This window comes from Tamandua tetradactyla, chromosome 1 (genome assembly GCF_023851605.1).
Source record: "Tamandua tetradactyla isolate mTamTet1 chromosome 1, mTamTet1.pri, whole genome shotgun sequence".
Lineage (NCBI taxonomy): Eukaryota > Metazoa > Chordata > Mammalia > Pilosa > Myrmecophagidae > Tamandua > Tamandua tetradactyla.
The window spans coordinates 23,497,057-23,521,433 of record NC_135327.1 but is presented as its reverse complement, the minus strand read 5'-3'; the positions used below and the strand labels follow the sequence as shown (position 1 = coordinate 23,521,433).

The 24,377-nt window shown below is 45.7% G+C and overlaps 1 protein-coding gene across 2 annotated transcripts; it reads left to right on the top strand.

Annotated features, from left to right (window-relative positions):
- Positions 1 to 286: 286 nt before the first annotated feature.
- On the top strand, positions 287 to 23,098 carry LOC143643683 (signal-regulatory protein beta-1-like). Of its 2 annotated transcripts, none has more exons than XM_077112271.1 (6): positions 287 to 419; positions 5,664 to 6,035; positions 11,059 to 11,373; positions 11,939 to 12,268; positions 19,023 to 19,131; positions 21,294 to 23,098. In XM_077112271.1, the coding sequence occupies exons 1-5, from the start codon at positions 344 to 346 to the stop codon at positions 19,127 to 19,129; spliced, it is 1,200 nt and encodes a 399-aa protein (XP_076968386.1). In that variant the 5' UTR covers positions 287 to 343; the 3' UTR covers positions 19,130 to 19,131; positions 21,294 to 23,098. The 2 variants fall into 2 exon arrangements, with proteins under 2 accessions (XP_076968386.1, XP_076968384.1); XM_077112269.1 differs by having other exon boundaries at positions 19,799 to 23,098.
- Positions 23,099 to 24,377: the final 1,279 nt, after the last annotated feature.

Here is a 24,377-nt window from a genome sequence, read left to right as displayed (position 1 = left end):
CTCCCAAATGGGGACTCACAAGGAAGACCCCAAGATGGGGTGAGGGGCCATGTGGGGAGACCAGAGGCCTCGCGGCAGGGAGAGAACATCATTTCTGCGGAGCCTCTCTGAAAATTTAAATAGAGGAACTCCTCACCTTTAGCAACTTTGTCTTATTTCTATTTCACAATCCAGAAGCAGGAACTATATAGATCTAGAAATAGATTGCTATCTCATTCTCTTTCTTCCCATCACAGCCACTTCCTCTTCTACCGTGGGAGGTGGGGTTTCCCTTTTCTCTGGGGAGCAGAGTCCCAGCCCTCCCCAGCAAAGGCATTTGGACACAGCACATTCCGCAGCCTCCATGATGCCCATTTGTGCCTCCCGGCCTCACCTTCCTTGGCCTTCGCTGCTGCTGACTCTGCTGCTGGTACTCACAGGTGAGCCTTGTCTTAGGATAAATGCCCCCTCCCTGCCCCTCGGCCTTCCCCAGCTCCTGGACTTCCAGGGACTCTGTCCTGATGTGCCATCTAGGGCTGCCATGGAAGACTGAGGCTTGGGCATATCCGACAGCATAAACTCAGGGACATGAGCTTTTTCTCTCTGGATCCATGCCCTGCAACTGGTTGCCAGAGGCAGCCCATCACATCAGGTGATGCTTCATGCTACAGCCACCCCCATAATAATAATTTACACTTTAATAATAATTTTAGTTGACAGAAATGGTTTTCAGAGAGCTCATTATTTAAACCCTTGCGACTGCTGAGGCCCAGAGAGGTGAAGCAACCTGCCCATGACCACACAGGGAGAGCTCATGGAAAACCCCAAGGTGGTCTGATCTGAGCCTAGTGTTCCCTGATCACCACCCTCAGGATGCGATCCCTGGAATTGCGCCTGCTCCAGCTGGGCAGAGATACAGCGCTTCCTGGGGGCCACAGCCACGCCCCTGGCAAACTGTGGCTTGGCCTACCCTGCTGCTTCTCTCTGCTTCTCCCTCCGTTGTGATTGCGAGTCTCACCGCCTGTCATCCGCAGCCTCTTCCACTCTAAGAAGTTCTGCATTTCTTTGCTTCCAGGGTTTCACAGCCTCCCTGGTCTCTTAGACTTTCATGTGGAGATTTTATTCTCCCTATTATACAAGTCAGGTAGGTTTGGGGGCCATTCTCGCAGCAGCCTGGGAGAGCCCCTGCTCACAGCACTCCCCCGAGCCCAAGTCTTTTCTTGCTGCTATGGAACCAACCTCCCCATCTAGGGCTGGAACGACCCCTCCTAGCTCCCCAGCCCTGGTCCTACTGGGTTGCTGCAGGGGACTGAGCTTTTAAATTATTACCATTACACAAACACTGCACCAGACAGCATCAATGAGAGTTCTCCACGGAGCCTGCCGTAAGGCAGGTACAGTTCACGCCAATTGGGGGTATTAACTCATCTAATCCTCACTATATCCCTATGTGACAGCTGCTACCATTATCTCCAATATATAATGGGGAAACTGAGGCTGGCAGCATCACCTACCAATATCACCTACCTGAGTGATGAGTCGGGTTTCAAATCCAGACCAACAAGCCCTAGAACTCATTCTTTTAGTTACTTGGCTTCTCAGCAAAAGCTCATGCAGAAATACTAGGAAAATGAAAGGAAGGAAAGGGATGAAAAATCATCACCCATCACTTCAGCCAGAGATAACCAGAGCTAAAATTCTGCTGTATGTCCTCTAAAACTTTTATTTATGGTGTGTTTGATGCTTTCTAAGTACTAACTTTTTTTGTGGAGGTTTTAACAGGTATTTTAATTTTATTTGACACTCAACCTTGGTTACTAGCATGCCAGTTATGGATGTTCTCAGCACACCAGAACCTGCCCTGTAACAGGATATGCCCCTTAGGAAGCATGTGTACTAGCTAGGGTTCTCTAGAGAAGCAGAATCAACAGGAAATATCTGTTAATATAAAATTTATAAAAATGTCTCACACAACCATGGAGATGTAAGAGTCCAAGGTCTGTAGGGCAGGCTGTGAGCTGGCAGCTCCAATGAAGGTCCTCAATGAACTCTTAGGGGAGGCTGGCTAGCTGAAGCTGGAAGAGTGATTGTCTCTTCTGAATCCTCCTCAAAAGCCTTCTGGTGATTAGATTAAGCATCACTCATTGCAGAAGACACTCCCCTTACCTCATTGCAAATGCAATCAGCTGTGGATGCAGACAACATGGTCATGATTTAAGTCCATGAAATGTCCTCACAGCAACAGACAGGCCAGCAATTACCCGATCAGACAACCGGGCACCACTACCTGGCCAAATTGACACACGAACCTGATCATCACAGTGTGTTTGATTACAAATAGTGCTAGGTGGCTGGGTTTTACCTGCACATACTCTGCAAAGAGGAACCACAAATTCTCCATCTATTAGCTGAAAAATAGAAGCCACACCCACAATCAGGATTTACTTGTGGCACTTCAACAGAATGTTCCTCTGATTTATATTCCTGCCAACCAGAATCCATGCCTATTTCTTGGAAAACTTCAAGTAAGAGTTTTTGTATTTCTCTCTGTGTCTCCAGAAACTCTCTGATCACAGAGGCAGTGAAACAGAACTGGTAAGTCTTCCACCTGCAGTTAAATGATTGGCACAAAAGTGACTCAGGTCCTTTCAACTCATAACTTCCTGGTCAAACACAGTCACGTGACCCTAACGACCACCCATAATTCTTTCAGAGCACGTTTCTGAAGTCTGCTATTTCTTTGCTTATTTGCTCCCATAATTCTCTCTATTCAGAGGCAGGTTTCTCAACGCTATACGCTTTGGGGCCCTGCCTTTTTATCTTTTTCCTGGAGTCACTCTGACTGATCAAAAGGCTCTACTGAGGACCATAATCTTATCTGGGTCTTGCTCAGAAACACTTTCTCCACCTCAGGCTCTAACAGTTGGTAGAAGGACCTTGTCCTTGACTGGGATCCTGGCCTTGGAGCTGTGTTCTAATTGGTCTTACTAGTCTCCTCCCTGACCAGGGACTGACCTCATGCTTGCCCTCTCCTCAAACATCCCTTCCCTGGAAGCACGCAGAGCTTTACTGCTCTCATCGGAGTGCAGCCTACCCCGAGCACATCCAGTTTTGGGAAACAGCATGTACCAAAATGCTTTCCCTGCACTTGCACACAAGCCCCTGGAACTTAGCCACCTTCATTCCTCAACCTTATGTCATTTTTAAAGTGGCTGCCATCAGAGTGGGCAGATTCCAGTGGACTTCTTTTCATCTTGCTCTTCCCCCTTGAGGTATCTGCTGCTCTCTGTAAGTTCATCCAACAAATGCCTTTGGACTGATCACGCTGGCATTTAGGATCTCTTTCTTCTGAATTGCAACCCTGTGGAAGGGTGGATTGAGGCAGTTCCAGCTGTGTTTTTCCCTATTTCTTCTTCTGGGGGCAAACCCCACTGCTGGTTCAGCAGGACACAAAGATGTGAGTCAATGGCCAGCTCTGTTTCGTCTAATAATGGCTGGGGGGATAAGTAACAATTGCCTCTCTAACCTGAAATTCTGGATTTCTCAGTTTCATTTTATTCCTGCTTGCAAATCAGCCAGTTCTTTTCTGATTTTTTTGTGTTTTTTTTATAGTAACTTGTCAAATGCAGACTATAGTAACCAAAAACATAAACTAAAATTGTGTTTTCTAACATTTTCCTCTAGAGTTACAAGTACAGTAGATACATTTTCTGCCTAACATGTTATGAAAGGTGAGATTTTTACCAACCGTTTCATCTGCGCATAACTTAAATTGCCCTCCTTCCAGATTTCAGTAAATTTCCTTGCCACTCAGCCTGTAAGACAAAGACATGCTTCGAAGAGATGTGTGGTAGACAAGACAATGGTTCCCAAAGAGGTCCACATCCTAATCTCAGGAACCTGTGATTATGTTACCTTATGTGGAAAAGAGACATTGCAGATGAGATTAAATTAAATAACTTCATATGGGGAGATTATTCTGGATTATTAGGTTGGCCCTTACATATTAATAAGAGTCTTTATAAGAGAGAGACAAGAGGTAAAGAAGGAGATGTGAAAGCAAAAACAAGAGGTCATACTGATGGTACTGCAGGGAGGGGTCAAGAGCCACAGTAGGTGAGAGCCTCTAGAAGGTGGAACAGGCAAGGAACCATTCTCCCCTGAAGCTTCCAGAAGGAACGCAGTTTTGTCAACCCCTCGATTTTAGCCCCTTAAGACCTATTTCAGATCACTGACCACCAGAATTGTAAGATAATAAATTTCTGTCTTTTCAAGCCATTACATTTGTGTTAATTTGTTATAGCAGCAATAGGAAACTAATACTAGGTACTTATGGTATGGGGGAAAAACTCAGGGACTTAAAACAACAACATTGCATTTAAGCTTCACATTCACTGTGTTGGATATTGTGTTCATCACTGCCACTCAAGAATCTAGGCAGATAGATAAACTCTCATCTTGAACTTTGTGGATCTCTGTGGAAGAGGAGAGTTGATCTGCAGAGATTCTTACACCTGCCATTAAATGCACAGCCCAGAAGATACACCTATCACTTTTGCTCCCAACTCATCTGTCTAAAGCGGCCAAGTGGCCCCACTGAATGCAAAGTTTCAGAGAGTGTTCATACTTTACTATGTGGCCAGAAAGGGTAGTGCCAGAAATATTTCGTGAAAACCCTAATCATTAATACTTGATTACAACATTTCTTCTTCTATAACCAACACTATTTGATTATTCTTGTAATTAGAGCTTTGCACACTTGTTCCATAATCTCCTGAGAACGAACTCCTAAAATTGAATTGCTGATGTAAAGAGTATGCACAAAACTGATTTCTGATTTTGGAATGCTTTAATTCATCACCAACAAGAGTGAATGAGATGCTGTTGGCTGCAGGAAACAGAAGCTGATTGGCTGAGCTAAGCAGATAAACAGTTTGTTTACAGGACATGGACTAGCTCAGATGCACTGAGAGGTTGGAGAACCAGGCTTTCAGCTAGAGAGCCAGAGAGTGAGCCCAAAACATCAGTGTGTTTCAAGAGAAGGAAGCTCTCGTCTGGGCAGAGTCTGGAGAGAGAGAAAGAGCTGGATTGCTTCTGGTCCCCGGCTTCAGGCCTCATCAGCTCTAAAGGAAAAGGAAAAGGAGGAATGACTCTGCAGCAGGGCACGGGATCCAGGCTCCAGAGCCTTGCACACTACAGAGAAAGGGCTGTGGGTATGAACTCCGTGCCTCCCTCCAGGAGTAGCAGGGGAGAAGACCTGCAGGGTACTCAGTCTTAGAAGTCAATAGCAGGACAGGTGGTCACTGTGTTCTGTATCATGTCCCCTCAGCACCCCTGCAGCCTGCCACATGTGAAGGGGAAGCAGGCCAGGCTGGCAGTTCTTCAACAGGGTCCCGGCTTCCTGGTCAATTCAGAAGTAAATTCTGGACCCAGCTCACGTGGCTCTTCCAGAGACAGCTCAGGCCCTGCACTCAGGCTGGGTTCTGACCTGTGCTCTGCCATGCACCTTAACCTCTCTCAGCCTCAGTTTCCCCTGTTGTGAAGATTAAGTGAGATAATTCATGCAGCATTCTGAGCACAAGGCCAGCTCATGGAATGTAATCAGTAAATGAAAGTTGTTGATAAACACTCAAGAAAACACAGCAGACCAGGCAGGACGACTGACTGCTCTGTGTTCCCTCCAGGAACGGCAGGACAGGAGAGGAAGGAGGAGGACCTGCAGGTGACTCAGCCTGAGAAGTCAGTGTCGGTCAAAGTCGGGGAGTCAGTCACTCTACGCTGCACCGTGTCTTCTCTGCTCCCCGTGGGGCCCATCAAGTGGTTCAAGGGGAATGGGGAAGACCGGGAATTAATCTACGCATTCAGAGGAGGCGTAACAAACATTCCCCGAGTAACAAACATTACAGACACCGCAAAGGGAAGCAACCTGGAGTTTTCCATCCGCATCAGTAACATCAACCCGTCTGACAGGGGCACCTACTACTGTGTGAAGTTCAGGAAAGGGATCCTAGACACGGAGTTGAAGTCTGGCCCTGGCACGCGGGTGTCCGTGAGCGGTGAGTACGGCATGGGCTCCTCTGTGCCCAGGAGAGTGGCAGTACATCAGTAATAAAACCCTTTGTTCTTAAAGGAAAACTGAGTATCGGCTGCAGCGGTGGGCGCTTATACTCATGGTCTCGGTTCAGCCCCTTTTACAGGCCAGTAAGGTTGAGGCCCAGAGAGGTCATGCTGTTTGCTCAATACCCCAGGCTGATAAAAGGTAGAGAAGGGTCTAGAACCCTAATCTGCCAGACCCCAAGACCTGCCTTTTCCAATCTGGCCCCACCACTGATCCCACAGAAGAGGGGGACGAAGATTGAGTGATCCCAGTCCCAGGGACCCCTGCCACCTCCAGGGAGGGCCCCCTGCAGTGTCGGGTCTTCCTTTAATCTGCTGCAGTGGCATCAGGAAGGAGCTCAGCAGGCCAAAGCTCCTCTCCCTTGACATGTGTGTTCTCTCCCCTTGCAGTGAGGGGAAGCCCAGGCCAGGTTCAGGGAAGACGGCTGTGTCTTTATTTAGTCTCAGAAACTTCACACTGAGGAGAAATTCCTAAGAGACAAAGACTCCCTGTTTGAGTTTGGCTGGAGGAGGTGCTGAGCGCTCCTGCCGTGCGTCTGTGAGGAAATCCCTTGAGGGATGCGGGACAGACTCACCCACGCAGTCACTGGAGGCTCCAAGCAGGGTGGGGTCTTCTCAGAGTCCCTCACTCTAGAAAGGGATTGCCTGGGTGGGAGACTCAGGGGGCTCCAGTGGAGGCAGCAAAGAGTAGGTTCATTTGGGGGTCTCTGCCAGAGGCCCGGGATTCTCTTTCCACCTTCTAAGTCCTGGTATGTCAACATGTAAAGGACTTTAGCCTGTGTCCAGCCCAGCACCCCCTTAGAGACGGAGCGCCTGAGGCCAGGAGGCGACAGGGGCCTTGCCCACGGCCCCACGGCAAGTTATCGATGAAATTGGGACGGGAACACAGATAGGATTCCAGACCAGGCTCCTACTGCCCCAGCATGAGATGCTCTTTCCATCATAGAGTCAGAGCATAGCAGGTGCTGAATAAAAGCCCATCGAACTGAATGAACCCTTGAGCAGGAAGCCAGCAGATCCCCTCTTCCTCCTCTGTTTCCCAAAGGTGCAGAAGGCCTGGCCCTCTGACGTCTGTTGGTTAGTAGAAAGCCCCCCACAAACGTTAGTGCCTCATTCCACGTCGGTCATCATATATCAGTATATATGGAGATGCTGCTTTCTTTTTAACGGCTGCATAATATAGTATGGTATAGACAACCATAATTCTATATTATGGTGGATGTTTAAGCTGTTTTCCAATTTCCTGTTAGTGGATATTTAAGCTGTTTTCCATCTTAAGCTGTTAAAGCAATGATGCAGAGAATGACCTTTACTCGTGTCCTTCTACTCAACTGGAGAGCCCCCTGGAAGGACATTGCTGGGTCAAACAGGAGGTGCATTTTTATTTCTCTGGGTGTTTCCAAATTCCCCACCTGGATGCTATAGGAATCACATCTGCCCCAATCCCTGGACGTAGGCTGGGCAGAGGTCTTGATCCTGATTTTACAGATAGAACAGATGAAGAGACTGAAGATCTAGGTGGTATAGCCCTTTCCCTTATCTAAGCAATCATACCTAGTCAGTGGCTCATCACGGACTCCCGACAGCTAACTGCTAGCCCAGTGCTCACTCCTCTTTGTCATGCTCTCTCCAGGACGGAGGTGGCAGGGAGCAGGGAGTTGCCGTGTCACACCTTGTCCGGCACTGTCCATTAATGGATGGCAAACTCCGTATGCCCAATCTGCGAAGGCCAGGCCATGCTGTACCCCTTTTACAGATGAGGGCGCTGAGGCTCAGAGAAGGGCAGGGAGGAAAGCTGAGATTCCAATCCCAAAGAGCCTGACTCCGCCGCCCCTGCTTTCTGCATACCCTGCTCTGGCCCTCTCTTTTTAAAAAACCTTGCATTGTTCTGTTTTAAGGCAATAAGCAGTAAAAAAATCCCATGGGGAAGGAGTGACTAGATTTACATTCCCAGATCACAGAGATTCAGCCAACTTGTCGTGATATACTGACCCTTTCCTAAAAGCCCATCTGGGTACGAAGCCTTCCGAGGCTCTGCGCCCTGTTGGGGGGGGCCTCGCCTCACTGCGCAGCCGCCGTGGAAGAGCTGCGGGAAAGCAGGGGCGGGGCCTGGCGCCATCCCAGCAGGCACCGCGCACCCCGTAGTTCATGGCCGGGAAGACCTAGCCATGGTGACAGGAAGGCTATTCTAGAGGGTGCTGGGGTCCCGTGTGAACAAGAGTTTATATTCCACGTCCTCCCTTTATTCCTGCCACAGGCGACTAGGCCTGGGGGCTCAGCAGGGCGACATCTCCCTAGGCTTGGTTGAAGAACCTCACAGGACAGAGGAGGTGGGGCCACCCAGGAGAGGGCTCGGGGGGCTACAGGAGCCCCCGGGACCCCGTTCATCCGCCAGGCCTCATCTTCTCATCTGCAAATGGGGGTGAGCGCGGGCTCCTTTTAGGGGAGTTGAAAGGTTTCGCGTGTACAGCGCCACACGCGGCGTAGGTCCCGGGGAAAGCAGGTGACGGCTGAGCCTCGGCTTCCTCATCTGGAGAATGTGGATGAGCACAACCACCTTTCCAGTGAGTGGTGGTTATTGTCATCCCAAAGCTGTGGGGTCCTAGACAAGTCTGGACTTGCCAGGAATCCTGTTTCTCCCTGTGTGCAATGGTGCCAGTCATGGCTACTGTTCGGGGTTCTTTAAGAACTGGAGAGGTCGTGTATAGGGCCCTGGATTGTGGTTGGGTTGGGATTATCACTGGGTGTCAGTGAGTACAAGAGCACCCATTCTGGATTCGAATTTAAGCCGTGCACTTCCCAGCTGTGTGGCCTGAACAAGTCACTTCTACCCCTTGGGTCTCGGCATCCTCAGATGTTGATAACATGGACCTTCTGGAGAATAGCATTCGCAGGCGACAGCTCCTTGAGGGCCCAAGTGTGACATGGAAACTCCCTCCTACGGACACGCCTAGGGCTAGAACAGACTCCTGAGGAAGGGAGCCCAGACAAAGCACTGTTCAGATCCCAGCTTCACTGCTGGGGGACGTCTCTTCTTTCCCTATGTTTGCGTCTAAGCAGGCACCGGAATCCCAACAAATCCTCACTGTTCAGGCTTAGAACCCTCCCAGTCTCAGCACACCAAAATGTCACAGACGAAATCTGTTCCCTCCCTCCTTTCCAAATGATGCCAGCTTTCTGTAAATAGCTAATCTAGAGGGAAAAGCCTGTGACCTTGTTTGTGTTTTGAAAACCAATTTGCCAAACTTGTTTCCTAAGGGGATTATTTTAAAAAGAGGGAGAGAAGCATCATTTGGTGGTTTCTGCTGCTTTTTCATTTGGCTTTTTCGAGGTAGCTGCACAGAGCAGGATTTGAGACTTTTCTTGTTTATGCTTTTGTTTTGCCTTCTTATTGTCTGATGGATAAATATGGAGTTTAAGAACTAGTAGCAGCTAGATGATATAATAACAGATGTTATTAACATCTTAATATGATTGTTCTTTATTATATACCTACCGTATGCCAGGCTCTGTGGTTTACATCTGTCATCTCTAATCTCACTAGGTTGGTGTTTTATCCACTTTTTATAGAAGCAGACACAGGCTCAGAAAGAGAAAGAACAGAGATGCAAGAATAACCAGCCCTTAGGAAATGGGGAACTCCCCCATTTGCCTGCCATGTACCCTGGTTCAGCCTCATTCCTCTGAGCCTCATCCCATGAATGGGGACCACACTGGGACCCCCTCCCAGGACGTGTGGGAGGAACAAAGAGCCGGGGTGCAAGGGGGGAGCAGGCCAGTGTCAGGCAGCTAAGTAGTGCTCACTAAACGGTAATGGATTACGGCATCTCATCCTTTTGGGGATGCCTGGGCTTTTTCTGATTTTAGAACTTGACTCAGTCAAGTGATGCCTTCCTTATTATGCCCACAGAGGGTTTTTTGGGTGTTTGGAAGCCAGGTAAGTATTGACCTTGGCAAATGTTTGTAGTACTTGCTGGCTGGCAACTGCTACAGAACGTTTTGGGTAATAATTAGCCATTTGTAGACACCACAGAATCTTCTTTAGGGCCTGTCTGCAGGGAGAAGCTGCCCTCATTCTTCTGGTTCTCCGATTTGCTTGTGCTCCCAGGGCAAGGGATGGGTGTCTCTGTGCTTAGTCTGTTTGAAGAGTTTACCCATCTTTGGCCTTCTCAGCGCTCTGTGATCTCTATTTTCAACCCAAAACTGATCCCAAAGAAGACTCCAGATTCAGAAAAACGTTCCTTGCCCCTCCCTTTCAAGGTCAGGGCATGGAACAGATGAGGCCCCACTCGAATGTTAACATGTGGGAAGAATGAAAACTGGAGTAAATTGATGAGTTACTGAAGGGGAAGCTCTGGCTACAAATAAAGTGTGACTTCAAGGTAGATCTGTGCTTGTTTGTTTGTGTTTAACCTCTTCTGGTTTGACCCAAAGCAAAAGTGCTTGCATTGCCTCATTTCATCCTCTCTGTGACGCCTGGCAGAGGGTTTCCCCCAACCCCGTCCCATTTACAGATGAGCCAACTGGGATGTGACCTGGCCACATGGCTCCTGGATCACAGCAGAGCTGGGCCGGTCAGCTGGTTCCAGCCCACCTGCAGGTCTCGCTGTGCCCCTCCCCGTATGCATGCACTCCCCGAAATGCTTGCTCTGAAGTTGGTGAGGTATCCAGATGAGGCCAGCGAGAATAGTGAATATAGAGGGAACTAAGCAGTCTGTTCCTGGCAGATCTCCTGGGGCCAAGGAAGCCAAGTAGGCTTTGAACTCAGACCGGGAATTCCTCCTCTGTCCTGGTACTCTCTGAACCTTTGCTTCTTTCTCTGTATGATGGGCATAACGGTAGCCCCCTCCCAGCACTAGAGAAGGGTTCAGTATCCCAGAGAGGAAGATCCTTACCAGTACTGGTGCTTTGTTGCTGGTTGTCACCATCACGCTTACTGTTTATAAATGCTCCTTCTTATAGCCAAACCCTCTCTCCCCGTGGTCTCAAGCTCCCCAGAGAGGGCCACGTCTGGGCAGACCGTGACCTTCACCTGTGAGTCCCACGGCTTCTCCCCCAGGAATGTCAACCTGACATGGTTCAAAAATGGGAACGTGCTCCCAGCCGTCCAGACCACCGTGGTCCCATCGAACGACAGCGTCTCCTACAACATCTCCAGCAGAACCGTGGTGGAGCTGAGCTCAGGGGATGTCTGCTCCCAGGTCATCTGCGAGGTGGCCCACGACACCTTGCAGAGCCCTCTCCGTGGGACAGCCAACTTGTCTGAGTTCATCCAAGGTAGAGGTTCGCGCACCCAGCCCTGGCTGCACCCCAACATGGCTGCTCCCCAGGTTACGCTCCAATGCTTGATTTTCCTGGAGTCTTATTCCCACTTGTCCCTCCCAGGCCCCTGCACCAGTGAGGGCTGGGTGCTCAGCCCTGCACTTTCCCTTATGGTTACTTCAGTAGCAGCTGCAGGTTGACGCTTGCCATGTGCCAAGTGTCATGCTAGGTGGTTTCATTTATTTCATTGTCAGTGCCGTTTATTTTACGAACAGCAGCTGCAATTATTTAGTCCCTACCCTGTGCAGTCCCCATTTATTTTGCTATCTTTATTATACTCCTATTGCATGCTATTGATTTCACTCATTGTTACGCTGATAGGAGCTACCAGTCCTTAAGCATCTGCAGTGTGCCAGGCACCATGCTCAGTGATTTCACTCGTAGTGTTTGAGTGCCTTCTGCATGCCTGGCTCTGTCCTGGGTGATTCCCTGGCCATGGTGGTGAGAACTCACCATCATCGAGCCCCTCCCTTTGATCTGTCTGTTCCTACGATCAGAGCCTCTGCCTGTGCTGTTTCAGTTCCGCCTACCTTGAAGATGATGCCACACTTTCCGCCAGGGAACCAGGTGAACGTCACCTGCCAGGTGGAAAGATTCTACCCCAAGAAAGTACAGCTGACCTGGTTGGAGAATGGAAACATGTCCCGAACAGAAACAGCTCTGATCCCTGTAGAGAACAAGGATGGGACCTATAACCTGACAAGCTGGCTCCTGGTGAACTCGTCTGCCCACAGGGAGGACGTGGTGGTCACCTGCCAGGTGGAGCATGATGGACAGCCAGCAGTCAGCGCACAGCAGACCCTGGAGGGCTCTGCCCACCAGAAGGACCAGGACCCCAAAATACCGCCTGGTGAGGCCTCCGCTCCACCCCACCTGGCTGTATTTAAGTTGCATTTAAATTTTATCTTTGCTTATTAATGTTAAAGTAATAATCCATGCATTTTATAGAATAATCTAGACATCTATAAATATAAAGTGGGATTAAAAGGTGAGCAACCTTCCCCCAAATCCCACATCCCATGGGTTTCCCACAGCTGTAAAAATTGGTATATATTTGTTTTACATAAATATATGTTAAAGAAGGGAGAGAGGAAAGGGGAAGGGAGGGAGGCAGGGGGGGCCACCCTAATCATCATGTCTTGCCTCTTGTTTTCTTCACCTGACTATTGTTACATCACATCCCTCTTCCTCACTCTCTCTCTCTCTCTCCTCCCCTGGTCTTCCTGGCTTCCCTGGGCTGCCTGTCCCAGCATACCATCCAGCCATCTCACAGGGAAAGGGCAGAATTTAGGATGTTTTGTCTTGCCTCGAGTGTGATCAGTGCTGCAATGAATGTCCTTGGACATAATATATCTCTTGAACATGCAACTCTTTCCATGGGACAAATTCCAAAGCGGCATTTCTGAACCTATTTAAGCCAATAACACTGCCAGGTTGCCCTTTCAAAGGGCTGTACGTATTTACTCTCCTGGGAGAGACAAAGGGTGCCAGCGCATCCTTTTCTCAGCCCCTTCCAATCTGTTGTCAATGTATTTCTTTTCCGTCTTCCAAATGGCAGCACCTAGTTGGTGTTTCAGAGCCATTGTGGAAAGTTCCATTACCTCCTCACCATGGCTGATGCCTGGCACATGGCAGACACTTTGAAAGGATTCATTTTGAGGCCATTTCTTTCCTTAAAGTATCCTTCAAGGACAACAGGGAAGCTCTAAAGAAGCCTTGGTGGCTTCTTTCATTTTATTGATGCCCGGTTTTCATGGACAGAACAATGCACTGGAAGAGTGGATGTCTGGAATTCCGCTCTGGCTCTAACTTGCCATGTGATCCTGGACCAGGCTGTGCCCCTCTCTGGGCCTCTGTTTGCTCACTGGGGAGTTGAAGGAGATGAGCTAACAACCTCAGTCTCTGCTGCTATGGCCCATGGCTGTCTTGTTTAGTATTGGAGCTTCAGGCCTGGACACAGTAGGCACTCAGTAAATACTTTCAGAAAGGATGAAAGAGATAGTGGCTTGCTTGGTTGGTTAATTAGATAGGTTAGTTATATAGGTAGGTAGGTAGGTAGGTAGTTAATCCTCAGAACTATCTAGTGATGAAGGGATTATTATTGACCCCAATAACCGAAGAGGAAGTCAAAGGGTTAACACTTGCCCACTTTCCCACAACTAGTAAAGGGCATTGATCTGAGCCAACTTCCCATAGCTTACAGCGGGGCTCCTGATTAACCATGATGTTCTGGTCTTGGATCCCCTGCCAGCCAAGCCTCTGCTCTCCACTTCAAGTCTCCTGGGTTCAGAGCTCCTTTGTGAAGCCCTTCACCCATTGTTTGGCCTAGATCGGTGAACAGTCTATGAGCTCTGCAGAGTCTGGAGGCCAGTGGCACATCCTCCATTCCCTGCCTATCTCTTCTGTCCTCCACCCCCTCACACCTAGTTGCCAGTTATGAGTTTGGGTGGATTTGTGCTGCCATTGTGCCTGCTTTAAGGTGTTGACTCCAGATGAGAAGGAAGCTGGTTTTGTTCCTCAAGAGTGAAATATTTGTCCACATCCTGATTCCTCCATGACTGCAGCAACAAATATTTTCCTTCTAAGAAACTCAGCCTTGTTTTTATGCTGCCTGTGTATGATTCAACATTATTTGTATCCTTTTCATTATCCTTTTCCAGTCTAGCTAAAGGTTTGTCAACTTTATTGATCTTTTCAAAGAACCAATTTTTGGTTTCATTGACTGAATTGTTTTTCTATTCTCTATCTCTGCTGCCTTGTGTTTACTCCTTTATATTATTACTTCCTTCCTTCTGCTAGTTTTAAATTTAGTTTGCTCTTCCTTTTCTACTTGTTAAGGTGTAAAGTTAGGTTCTTGATTTGAGATCTTTCATAGGTCCTTTACATCTATACATTTCTCTCAGAGCACCACTTCTGCTGAATCCTGTAATTTTTGGTATGTTGTGTTTTTGTTTTATTCTCTGTTCATTTTTTGATGGTCTGTTTTCTCTTTGTTGCTCTGATTGGATAAATTCTGTTGACCTATCCTCAACTTCAGATTCCATTCTCTGTCATCTCCACCCTACTATTGAGCCCTTCCTCTTAGTTTTTCATTTCAGTCATTGTATTTTTCAGTTCTATAACTTTCATTTGAAATAACTTATTTGTTGAGACATTCTAATTTTTTCAAGAGAATTTATAATTGTTGAAGCATTTTTTATGATGGCTACTTTAAAATACTTGTCAGATAATTCCAGCATCTACTTCATGATGGTATTGGCATTTGTGGATTCTTTTCTCATTCAAGTTGTGATTCTCCTGTATCTTAGTATTTTGACTATTGTGTTTGAGAACTCTAGGTCCTTATTTAAATTTTCTATTTTAGCAGGCGGTCACCACATTTAGTTGTAGCATGCAGGTCCTGGTTTACTTTTGTGGGCTATGGCTCCATCAGCAACTTAATTTTCAGAGCCTTTGATGTGATATTTTGGTCTGCTTGGGTCTTGTGGTGCTGCTTTGGTTTCCACTAATCCCTACTGGTGCTGCTTGCAGGGGAAGTCCTATCCCCAGGGAAGGTTACCAGCAACCTCTAGGTAGGAGAAGGGATCATGCTACCTGTTTGGATGGAAGATGTTTCCTGAGAGGCCACTGTGCTGCTTTTTTGTGACAGGAACAATCCTTCCAGGGCTACCTGGCCACTGGTGTTTCTAAATTGGGCAGAAGAGTCTCCAGTCCGCAAGGACAGAGTGCTTCCCTTGCACCACTCAAGGTGAAACTTGATGTCATGGTCGGGTTCATGTGTCAAACTTGGCCAAGTGGTGGTACCTGTTTGTCAGGTTGGGCAAGTGCTGGCCTGTCTGTTGCAATGAGGACATTTCATAGAATTAAATCATGATCACATCAGCTGCATCCATAGCTGATTCCATTTGTAATCAGCCAAGGGGAGTGTCTTCTGCAATAAGTCATGCTCAGTCTAATCACTGGAAGCCTTTCAAGGAGGATTCAAAAGAGACGGGCTCTCTTCCTTCCTGTTTCGGCTGGAGAGCCTCTCCTGTGGAGTTCATCCAGACTCTCCATTGGAATTGTCAGCTTCACAGCCTGCCCTGTGGATTTTGGACTCTGCATTCCTATGGTCACATGAGACACTTTTATAAATTTTATATTTGAGTGTTCCCTGTTGATTCTGTTTCTCTAGAGAACCCTAACTCATACTTGCCAAGGAGCACTTCTTCCTTTCTCTCCTTTCCCAAAACCATGTACTTTGAAGAGTGTCCATTTAAATTGTACTTGTCTCTTTAATCACATCTATCCTTTTTAAATGTTCCTGCCCCTCTGTGTTAGTTTCCTATTGTGGCTGTAATAAATCACCATAAACTTAGTGACTTAATACAAACTTATGACCTTATATTTTGGGAGACCTGGAATCTAAAATGGGTCAGCTGGGCTGCATTCTTTCTGGGATTTTTAGGGATGAATCTGTTTCCTTGCTTTTTCCAGCTTTGAGAGCCTAGACACATAGTGTGGTTCATGGCCCCTCATCACTCCAATCTCTGCTTCTATCATCACATTTCTCTCCCTGCCTCTCCATTGGCTGTTTCACTTGTGATGTATTGGGCTCACACAGGTAATCTGGATTCTCTTCCCATCTCAAAATCCTTATCTTAATCCTATTTACATATCCCTATTGCCAAGTAAAGTAACATATTCACAGGTTTCAAGGATGAGGACATGGGCATCTTTGGTGGGCTGTTGTTCTGCCATAACTGCTTAAATGGTGCCAACCCTTTTATATCAGGAAAACTCTGAATCTGTAATCTGTGCTCTGATCTGCCAGATGCTTCTCCAGTATTTTCAGATTTAGAGTAGATTTAATCTTTGTGTTGTTTCCAAAGAACCTGTAGGCTTCTTTTCTAGCTGCCTCCTGTTTTTCATGGATGAGGATGGGATGACAGCCATGTAAGAACTGTGCACCAGGATTTAGTGATTTTGCTCTTTTTGCTCTCAATTACTCTGCAGCAATTTGGCATTATCTCTTCAAGCAATTCTCAGAGCTTGATTTTGTGTAGAATTTGCTTTTCCTTTTTTGTTTCTCTTTTAATTTGGGGAAGATATTTTTACAGCTAAGTAGCTATGCAACTGCCACCATTGCCCTCAGCAACCCAGAAGTTGATTGAAGATGTTTGAGTCCAGTGATCCTATCCCACATCTCAGGTCCCCATTACCCCCAACCAGGTCCATAGCTGAACCACTAAACTTGAGAATTCAGCCTCCTCTATATTTCTGCTACTCTTATAAATATGCCCTGGGTCCAAATCCTAAGCTTTCTCTTCTACCCTCTGTTTACAGATGATAAGAATGTACAACATTTCCAAGAAGTCCTCTAGCTTTCATTTTAGCTTTTAACTGGCAAGTAGTCACTCTTAGGTTTTTTCCTTTCTCCAAAGGATGATGCCCCGGCAATAGTCATCTAAGTCCATAGTCTTTATAATTACTATTTCCCAACTATTTTTTAAATGCCTGGTGCCAGGTTCTTCCCTTCCTCAGGCATACCATTCCAGGTCACTGCTGGCGAAAGTTTAAACAGTTGCTCCATGATGGCAAGCTAGAGCCTACCTGTGCTCCACTTACCATCAGTGATGGGTTCCTCTTCTATTTTTTTTTTTTTATTAATTAACGGAAAAAAAGAAATTAACCCAACATTTAGAAATCATACCATTCTACATATGCAATCAGTAATTCTTAACATCATCACATAGATGCATGATCATCGTTTCTTAGTACATTTGCATCGGTTTAGAAGAACTAGCAACACAACAAAAAAGATATAGAATGTTAATATAGAGAAAAAAAGTAAAAGTAATAATAGTAAAAAAAAAAACAAAAAAAAACAAAAACAAAACAAAACAAAAACCTATAGCTCAGATGCATCTTCATTCAGTGTTTTAACATGATTACTTTACAATTAGGTATTATTGTGCTATCCATTTTTTAGTTTTTGTATCTAGTCCTGTTGCACAGTCTGTATCCCTTCAGCTCCAATTACCCATTATCTCACCCTGTTTCTAACTCCTGCTGGACTCTGTTACCAGTGACATATTCCAAGTTTATTCTCGAATGTCGGTTCACATCAGTGGGACCATACAGTATTTGTCTTTTAGTTTTTGGCTAGACTCACTCAGCATAATGTTCTCTAGGTCCATCCATGTTATTACATGCTTCATAAGTTTATCCTGTCTTAAAGCTGCATAATATTCCATCGTATGTATGTACCACAGTTTGTTTAGCCACTCATCTGTTGATGACATGATGGGTTCCTCTTGCCACTTAGCTGATGAATGATCCTATTCCAAACTTGCAATTTAGAGTCTGCTTTCCTGACCACTCTCAGTACAAACTCTCATAAGTTCATTTCCCTGGGAATTAGACTCTGAAATGGCAATAGGAATACAGGAATCGTATTGTGTAATGCTGTCAGAATCAATGCAAAGCAGTGAAGGATGCAGGACTAGCAGAGGAAGAATTTGGACAGCAAGGGAGGTACAAGAAAAACTCAGAGAACCGTACAGCTAAGATGGTCTTTAGAGTTGTTTCAAATGGAGGGGAGGAAATGAACCTTTAAACCCCCAATTCAGCCTAAAGTTGGAATGCTCTGATCTGCCAGATGTTTTTCTGAAGGTGTGACCTTGGGCACTGCAACTCTCTTCAACCGAGAGACCATCCCAGAGGTTGGCTCACCGGAGAATGGTTGGTCATCAACACCCCAGCAGTCACAGATGATAAGGTCTCCACTCCTTCCTTAAGGTGGCACCAGCATCATTTTATCTTTAAAAAGAAATTTTTATATCTTGGAGTAATTTTAAAAGCAAAACTGCCCATTGTAAAAATGCAAAGAATCCAAAAGTGTATTTCCCCATATCCAACTTTCTGTATCCACCTAAAAGATTTCAGGTGACATGTGCCCTGGGGTCAAGGTATACTAGATTGTGTTTGAGGCCCTTTCCAAGCATGAGTGCCCATTTCCTTGACTTACCAGGGTATTTTCTAGCCAGCAGGTGTTATTAGGTCAGGCTGTTCTGAGACCCCCCTCAGCTCCTGAGAAGATGGAGGTAATCCTACCCCACACCTGGTGCTAGGCATGGCAGCCTTGAAGCTCCCACAGCGAAATATGTCCTTACTCCACCTGTAGGCCATTGGGATTCTCATTCCTATGACCCTGAGGGTCTCAAGGACCGTCCTAAAGGACAGCAGGAATGGACTTCCCAAGGTTTGGATCACACTAATCTTGAGACTCCCTATACTCTCTGATCCTCAGTTTCCTCATCAGAATAATAATACCTGCTCCAAAGAGTTGTGGATAACAAATAAGTAAATCAGGTGTCATAATTATGCACCACTGAGTACATGTTCTCTATGACTCTTCTATCAAGTAGGACTATCCTGACAGTCTGAGAAGGGGGTGAGTGATAATAAGGAGTCTCATTCTGGGCGCAGGACACAGGTTCAAAGGCTTCAGAGCATTGATGGGTTCAGATGGTCTCAGAAGGAGTAAGTGGAGGGCCCCAGGAATGAGGGGAATAGATTCCTACATGCCTCTTCTAATGGCTTCTCCTGCCCTTGATTTCCAGGCCCAGAGTCGTATGCTACACTTCTTGTAATTTTCCTGCTAGTCTACAAGGCGCTGCTGGTAGTAGGTGCCTCTGCCATCTATGTACACAGGAAGAAGAGGACCTGACTGTAAGTTGTAGGGGTGGCTGAGGCTTCAGGAGGGGAGGGCAGGCTAAGGTCTAGTCCTAGAAGGGGCAGGGTCAGCAGGAAGCTCCAACTCAGGGAGTTCCACATATCACCCATTGTCAGGGCCCATCAAGAGTGAAGAGAGGTGACACTTTCTCTCCACTCCCCTCAGGAGTCTCATGGAACCCTCTAAGAGACTCCCAGCCCCAGGAAGTATGCGGAGTCTTGCAGGAAGTGGGCCAGTCAAGGGTTTTCAAAGCGTATTCTCCGAGTCTAAGGGTTCTGAGACAGAAATGGGCAGAGCAGTGTGGAATCAGGGGCAATTGAGTATATGGATCCCTCACAGACCATCTCCAGATTGTTTGAACAGTAGATCTCCATGGGGAGGAGACTGAAGGAATCCACATTTTAAAGTAATGTTGAAAACCCTTGGATTGGCTGCTCTGAGGGATGATCCTGCTCTGACACTACGTGTGACCCAACAGAAGGGACTGGGGAAGGGGGATCAGAACTCGGGGTGAAAGGCTGAGATGGCAGTTGTCTTGTCTCAGGGTCTTCCCATCCACACGACAACATCCAGGAGAACAGCACTGGGGTATAGTAGGGACTCAGGAAACTTTTCCTGTATGACAAGCATATGATTAAATAAATATGGACATGTTTCCCACAGCTCCTTCCTTCCTTCCCTGCTACATGGGACCATCAATCTCTACCACCTCCTGCCTCCCTGAGGGGCTCAGCCTGAGAGAATGAGCCGACTGGCACACTCTGCTCCATGTACCTCCCCTCTCTGGATACATTCTCCTGTCGCTCCTTCTCACCATCCTTGATGCTCCAGAGCTGGGTCATGGTACTGGGCCTAGAAATTGACACACTGCACTTCCCCAGAATGTGAGAAACAAGTCTCCTAAGCATATCAAGATCTCTTACCCATCGGCTTGAACTTGGCCATTAGCCACATAATCATGTCCATGCTGTCAAGAGTTATTTTCGTCTTGTAGTTTTCCGCCTACCCTTGACTCCTCAGCCTTGCTGAAGTTCTCTGAATATAAATGAACACTGATCCTTGTTTAAAAATGAAAAAGTACTCTCCTCTCCCTCTTTGCCCAAGTGTTCAACTGCCTGAACCCCTCCTCTCCCTGTGATGGAAACACTAGTTCTTCTATCACACTGTATCATGCCCAAACCTGTTGTTCATGGTACAAATTCCATGACAAATTCCAAAAGCCTTGGCTCTTCTTTACTTGTCTCCTTCTCTTCTGCACCATGTTAAAATGTGCCTTCAAAATGCTTATATCCATTTGTAAATATTCTTGTATTCACTGGTAAATTTTTAACAAGTGACACTCTGAAAGGAATTTTTTAAAGCTTGATTTGCAGCATTTGCTCATTTCTTTAGTGTCAGTACTCCCAAAGTGGATAGATTTCAAGCAACCAACAGTTTAACAAGCGAGATTGCAAGACTCCTGAAAAATTAACAGTTGGCGCTCATGAGTTGGGACAATCTGGCTCCAACACACTACTGGGTTATATCCAGGAGCTGTGCACCTCTCACCTCCTCCACTACTCCTGGTCCTGGCCCTCATCATCTCCTCTTGGATCATTGCTAAAGCCTCCAAATGGCTCCCCTGTTTCATCCTTGGCACCTGAAGAAGCCACAGTGATTCTCTGGAAATATGAGTCAGATCATGTGACTCCTCTGCTCGTTCCCTGATGTTCTAGTTTGCTAGCTGCTGAAATGCAATATATCAGAAACGGAATGGTTTTTAAAAAGGGGAATTTAATAAGTTGCTTGTTTACAGTTCTAAGGCTGAGAAAATGTCCCAATTAAAACAAGCCTATAGAAATGTCCAATCTAAGGCATCCATCCAAGGAAAGATACCTTGGTTCTAGAAGGCCAATGAAGTTAAGGGTTTCTCTCTCAAGTAAGAAGGCACATAGCGAACACAGTCAGAGCTTCTCTCTTGGCTGGAAAGGTACATGGCGAACATAGCATCATCTGCTAACTTTCTCTCCTGGCTTCTGGTTTCGTGAAGCTCCCCGGGAGGCATTTTCCTTCTTCATCTCCAAAGGTTGCTGGCTGGTGGACTCTCTGCTTCATGGTGCTGCAGCATTCTCTGCTCTTTCTGAATCTCCCATTCTCCAAAATGTTTCCTCTTTTACAGGACTCCAGAAAACCAATCAAGACTCACCCAAATGGGCAGAGACATGTCGTCACCTAATCCAGTTTAACAACTACTCTTAACTAAATCACATCATCCAGGAAGATGATCTGATTACAGTTTCAAACATACAGTATTGAATAGGGATTATTCTACCTTTAGGAAATGGGATTTAGATTAAAACATGACTTTTCTAGGGGGCATACATCCTTTCAAACTAGCACACCTGATATGTCTGCATGACTTTCTCTCTGCTCAAATATCACTTTATTAAAGGTATTTCCCCCAAACCACCCTATATAAAATATTTATTTCCCCACAAAGAAAGATAGATGATAAAGATTGAGATGGTATAATCTAGGAATGTCTAGAGTGTATAATGATAGTGACTAAATGTACAAATTTAAAAAATGTTTTTGCATGAGAAAGAACAAAGGAATGTCATTACTGCAGGGTACTGAAAATAGATGGTAATTAATATTTTAAAATTTCAACTTATATGTGAGATTAAAGTAAAAAAATGTTTATTTGGTACAAAATTTATATTTTGACTAGTGCACCTCCTAATATAACTTATGTAGATGGTTGGTTGAGCAACATAAGTACATGGAAACTTTGGTAGGACATGAGATTTTGTTGGTTTGTCCAGAGTGATGCCCCAATGAATCCCAGAGTGATTTGATCAGTGATTGGAAAAGTATTTGCAAAGTCCCCTTTGGGGAATGGTGAGAACGGGGTAAAATTCAACCTCCCCAAGTTGAATTCTTGATATTCTCACAAGCAGTGGGGACAACCAAAGCTATAGGCTGAGCCCCCATTCTTGGGGTTTCTTCATAGGAAACTTAACCCCACAAAGGATAGGTCAAGCCTACTTAAAATTAAGCCTAAGAGTCACCCCTAAGAGAACCTCTTTTGTTGCTCAGATGTGGCCTCTCTCTCCAGCCAACACAACAAGGAAACTCACCACCCTCCCCCCTATCTACATGGGACATGACTCCCAGGGGTGTGGACCTTCCTGGCAATGTGGGATAGAAATCCTGGAATGAGCTAAGACTCAGCATCAAGGGATTGAGGAAAACTCTAGAATGAGCTGAGACCCAGGACCAATGAATTGAGAATACCTTCTCGACCAAAAGGGGGAAGGGTGAAATGAGACAAAGTGTTAATGGCTGAGAGACTCCAAACAGAGTTGAGAGGTTATCCTGGAGGTTATTCTTATGCATTAAACAGATATTACCTTGTATCCAAGATGTAATGGAGAGGCTGGAGGGAACTGCCTGACAATGTAGAGCTGTGTTCCAGTAGCCATGTTTCTTGAGGATGATTGTATAATGATATAGCTTTCACAATGTGACTGTGTGATTGTGAAAACCTTGTGTCTGAATGCTCCTTTTATCTACCTTGTCAACAGACGAGTAGAACGTATGGAATAAAAATAAATAATAGGGGGAACAAATGTTAAAATAAATTTAGTTTGAAATGCTAGTGATCAATGAAAGGGAGGGGTAAGGGGTATGATATGTATAATTTTTTTTCTGTTTTCATTTTATTTTTCTGTTGTCTTTTTATTTCTTTTTCTGAATTGATGCAAATGTTCTAAGAAATGATCATGATGATGAATATGCAACTATGTGATGATATTGTGAATTACTGATTATATATGTAGAACGGAATGAGCATATGTTAAGAATGTTTGTGGGGCGGGCCACGGTGGCTCAGCAGGCAAGGACGCTTGCCTGCCATGCCAGAGGACCTGGGTTCGATTCCCGGTGCCTGCCCATGTAAAAAAAAGAATGTTTGTGTTTCTTTCTTGTAATTTTTTAAATTAATTTTTTAAAAATTAAATTAATTTTAAAAATTAATTTTAGAAAAATGTTTATTTACCCTCTGACCCAATTCCAATTCCTTTTACCCCGATTCATCTGCTTCTCAGGGAACCTGTTCTAGTCTGCTAGCTGCCGGAATGCAATACACAAGAAACAGAATGGCTTTTAAAAAGGGGAATTTAATAAGTTGCTAGTTTACAGTTCTAAGGCCGAGAAAATGTCCCATTTAAAACAAGTCTGTAGAAATGTCCAACTTAAGGCATCCAGGGAAAGATCCTTGGTTCAAGAAGGCTGATGAAGGTCAGGGTGTCTCTCTCAAGTAAGAAGGCACATGGCAAACACAGTCAGTTTCTCTCTCATCTGGAAAGGCACATGGTGAACACGGTCAGGGTTCCTCTCTCATCTGGAAGAGCACATGGCGAACACGGAATCGTCTGCTAGGTTCTTCTCCTGGCTTCCTGTTTCATGAAGCTCCCCAGGAGACATTTTCCTTCTTCATCTCCAAAGATTGCTGGCTGGTGGACTCTGTTTCTTGTGGCTATGTTGTTCTGCTCTGTTCTCTTTGAATCACTTTCGTTCTCTAAAATGTTCTCTCTTTTATAGGATTCCAGAAACTTCTCAAGACCCACCCAAATGGGTGTAGACATGTCGTCAGCTAATCCAGTTTAACAACCACTCTTGACTAAATCACATCATCCAGGGAGATGATCTGATTACAGTTTCAAACATACAGTATTGAATAAGGCTTATTCTGCCTTTAAGAAAATGGATTTAGATTAAAACATGGCTTTTCTAAGGGATATACATCCTTTCAAACAAGCACAGAACCCAACCTGAAGAACAGAAAATGTGGGCATTCCTCTGGCTCTCAGGTCCAAGCCAGTCATGGAAGGATAAATGATTGTTTATATTACCTTAAGAGCATTAAGAATCCACAAAAGTGTTTAAGCAAAAGAGGGGTGTAGTCAGATCTGTGAAGTCAAAGTAGGAGAGATTACAGTGAGCAAAAGATGGGGAGGCTATGAATTTCATTTAGTAGGCTTTTCCCTTCATTCAGGCAAGAGATGATGATGGAGAAGGAGAAATAGATGGAGCCAAGAGATAATTAAGAGGCACAATTAACTGGGAACAGATATGAATGGATGAGCATGGAGAAGATGATCCCCTCCTGATTTGACCAATTGGATGGATAATGGGGCCATTACTGAACAGGGGTGGTGTGACAAGAGAATGTCTAAATATAGGTTATAAACACAGTTTT

Bases quoted from the DNA above. Each gene is read 5' to 3' on its own strand.
- LOC143643683 (XM_077112271.1), top strand. From the start codon at position 344: ATGATGCCCATTTGTGCCTCCCGGCCTCACCTTCCTTGGCCTTCGCTG. The intron at 6,036-11,058 runs GTGAGTACGGCA...TCCTTCTTATAG, and splicing joins CACGCGGGTGTCCGTGAGCG to CCAAACCCTCTCTCCCCGTG. The intron at 11,374-11,938 runs GTAGAGGTTCGC...GTGCTGTTTCAG, and splicing joins CTTGTCTGAGTTCATCCAAG to TTCCGCCTACCTTGAAGATG.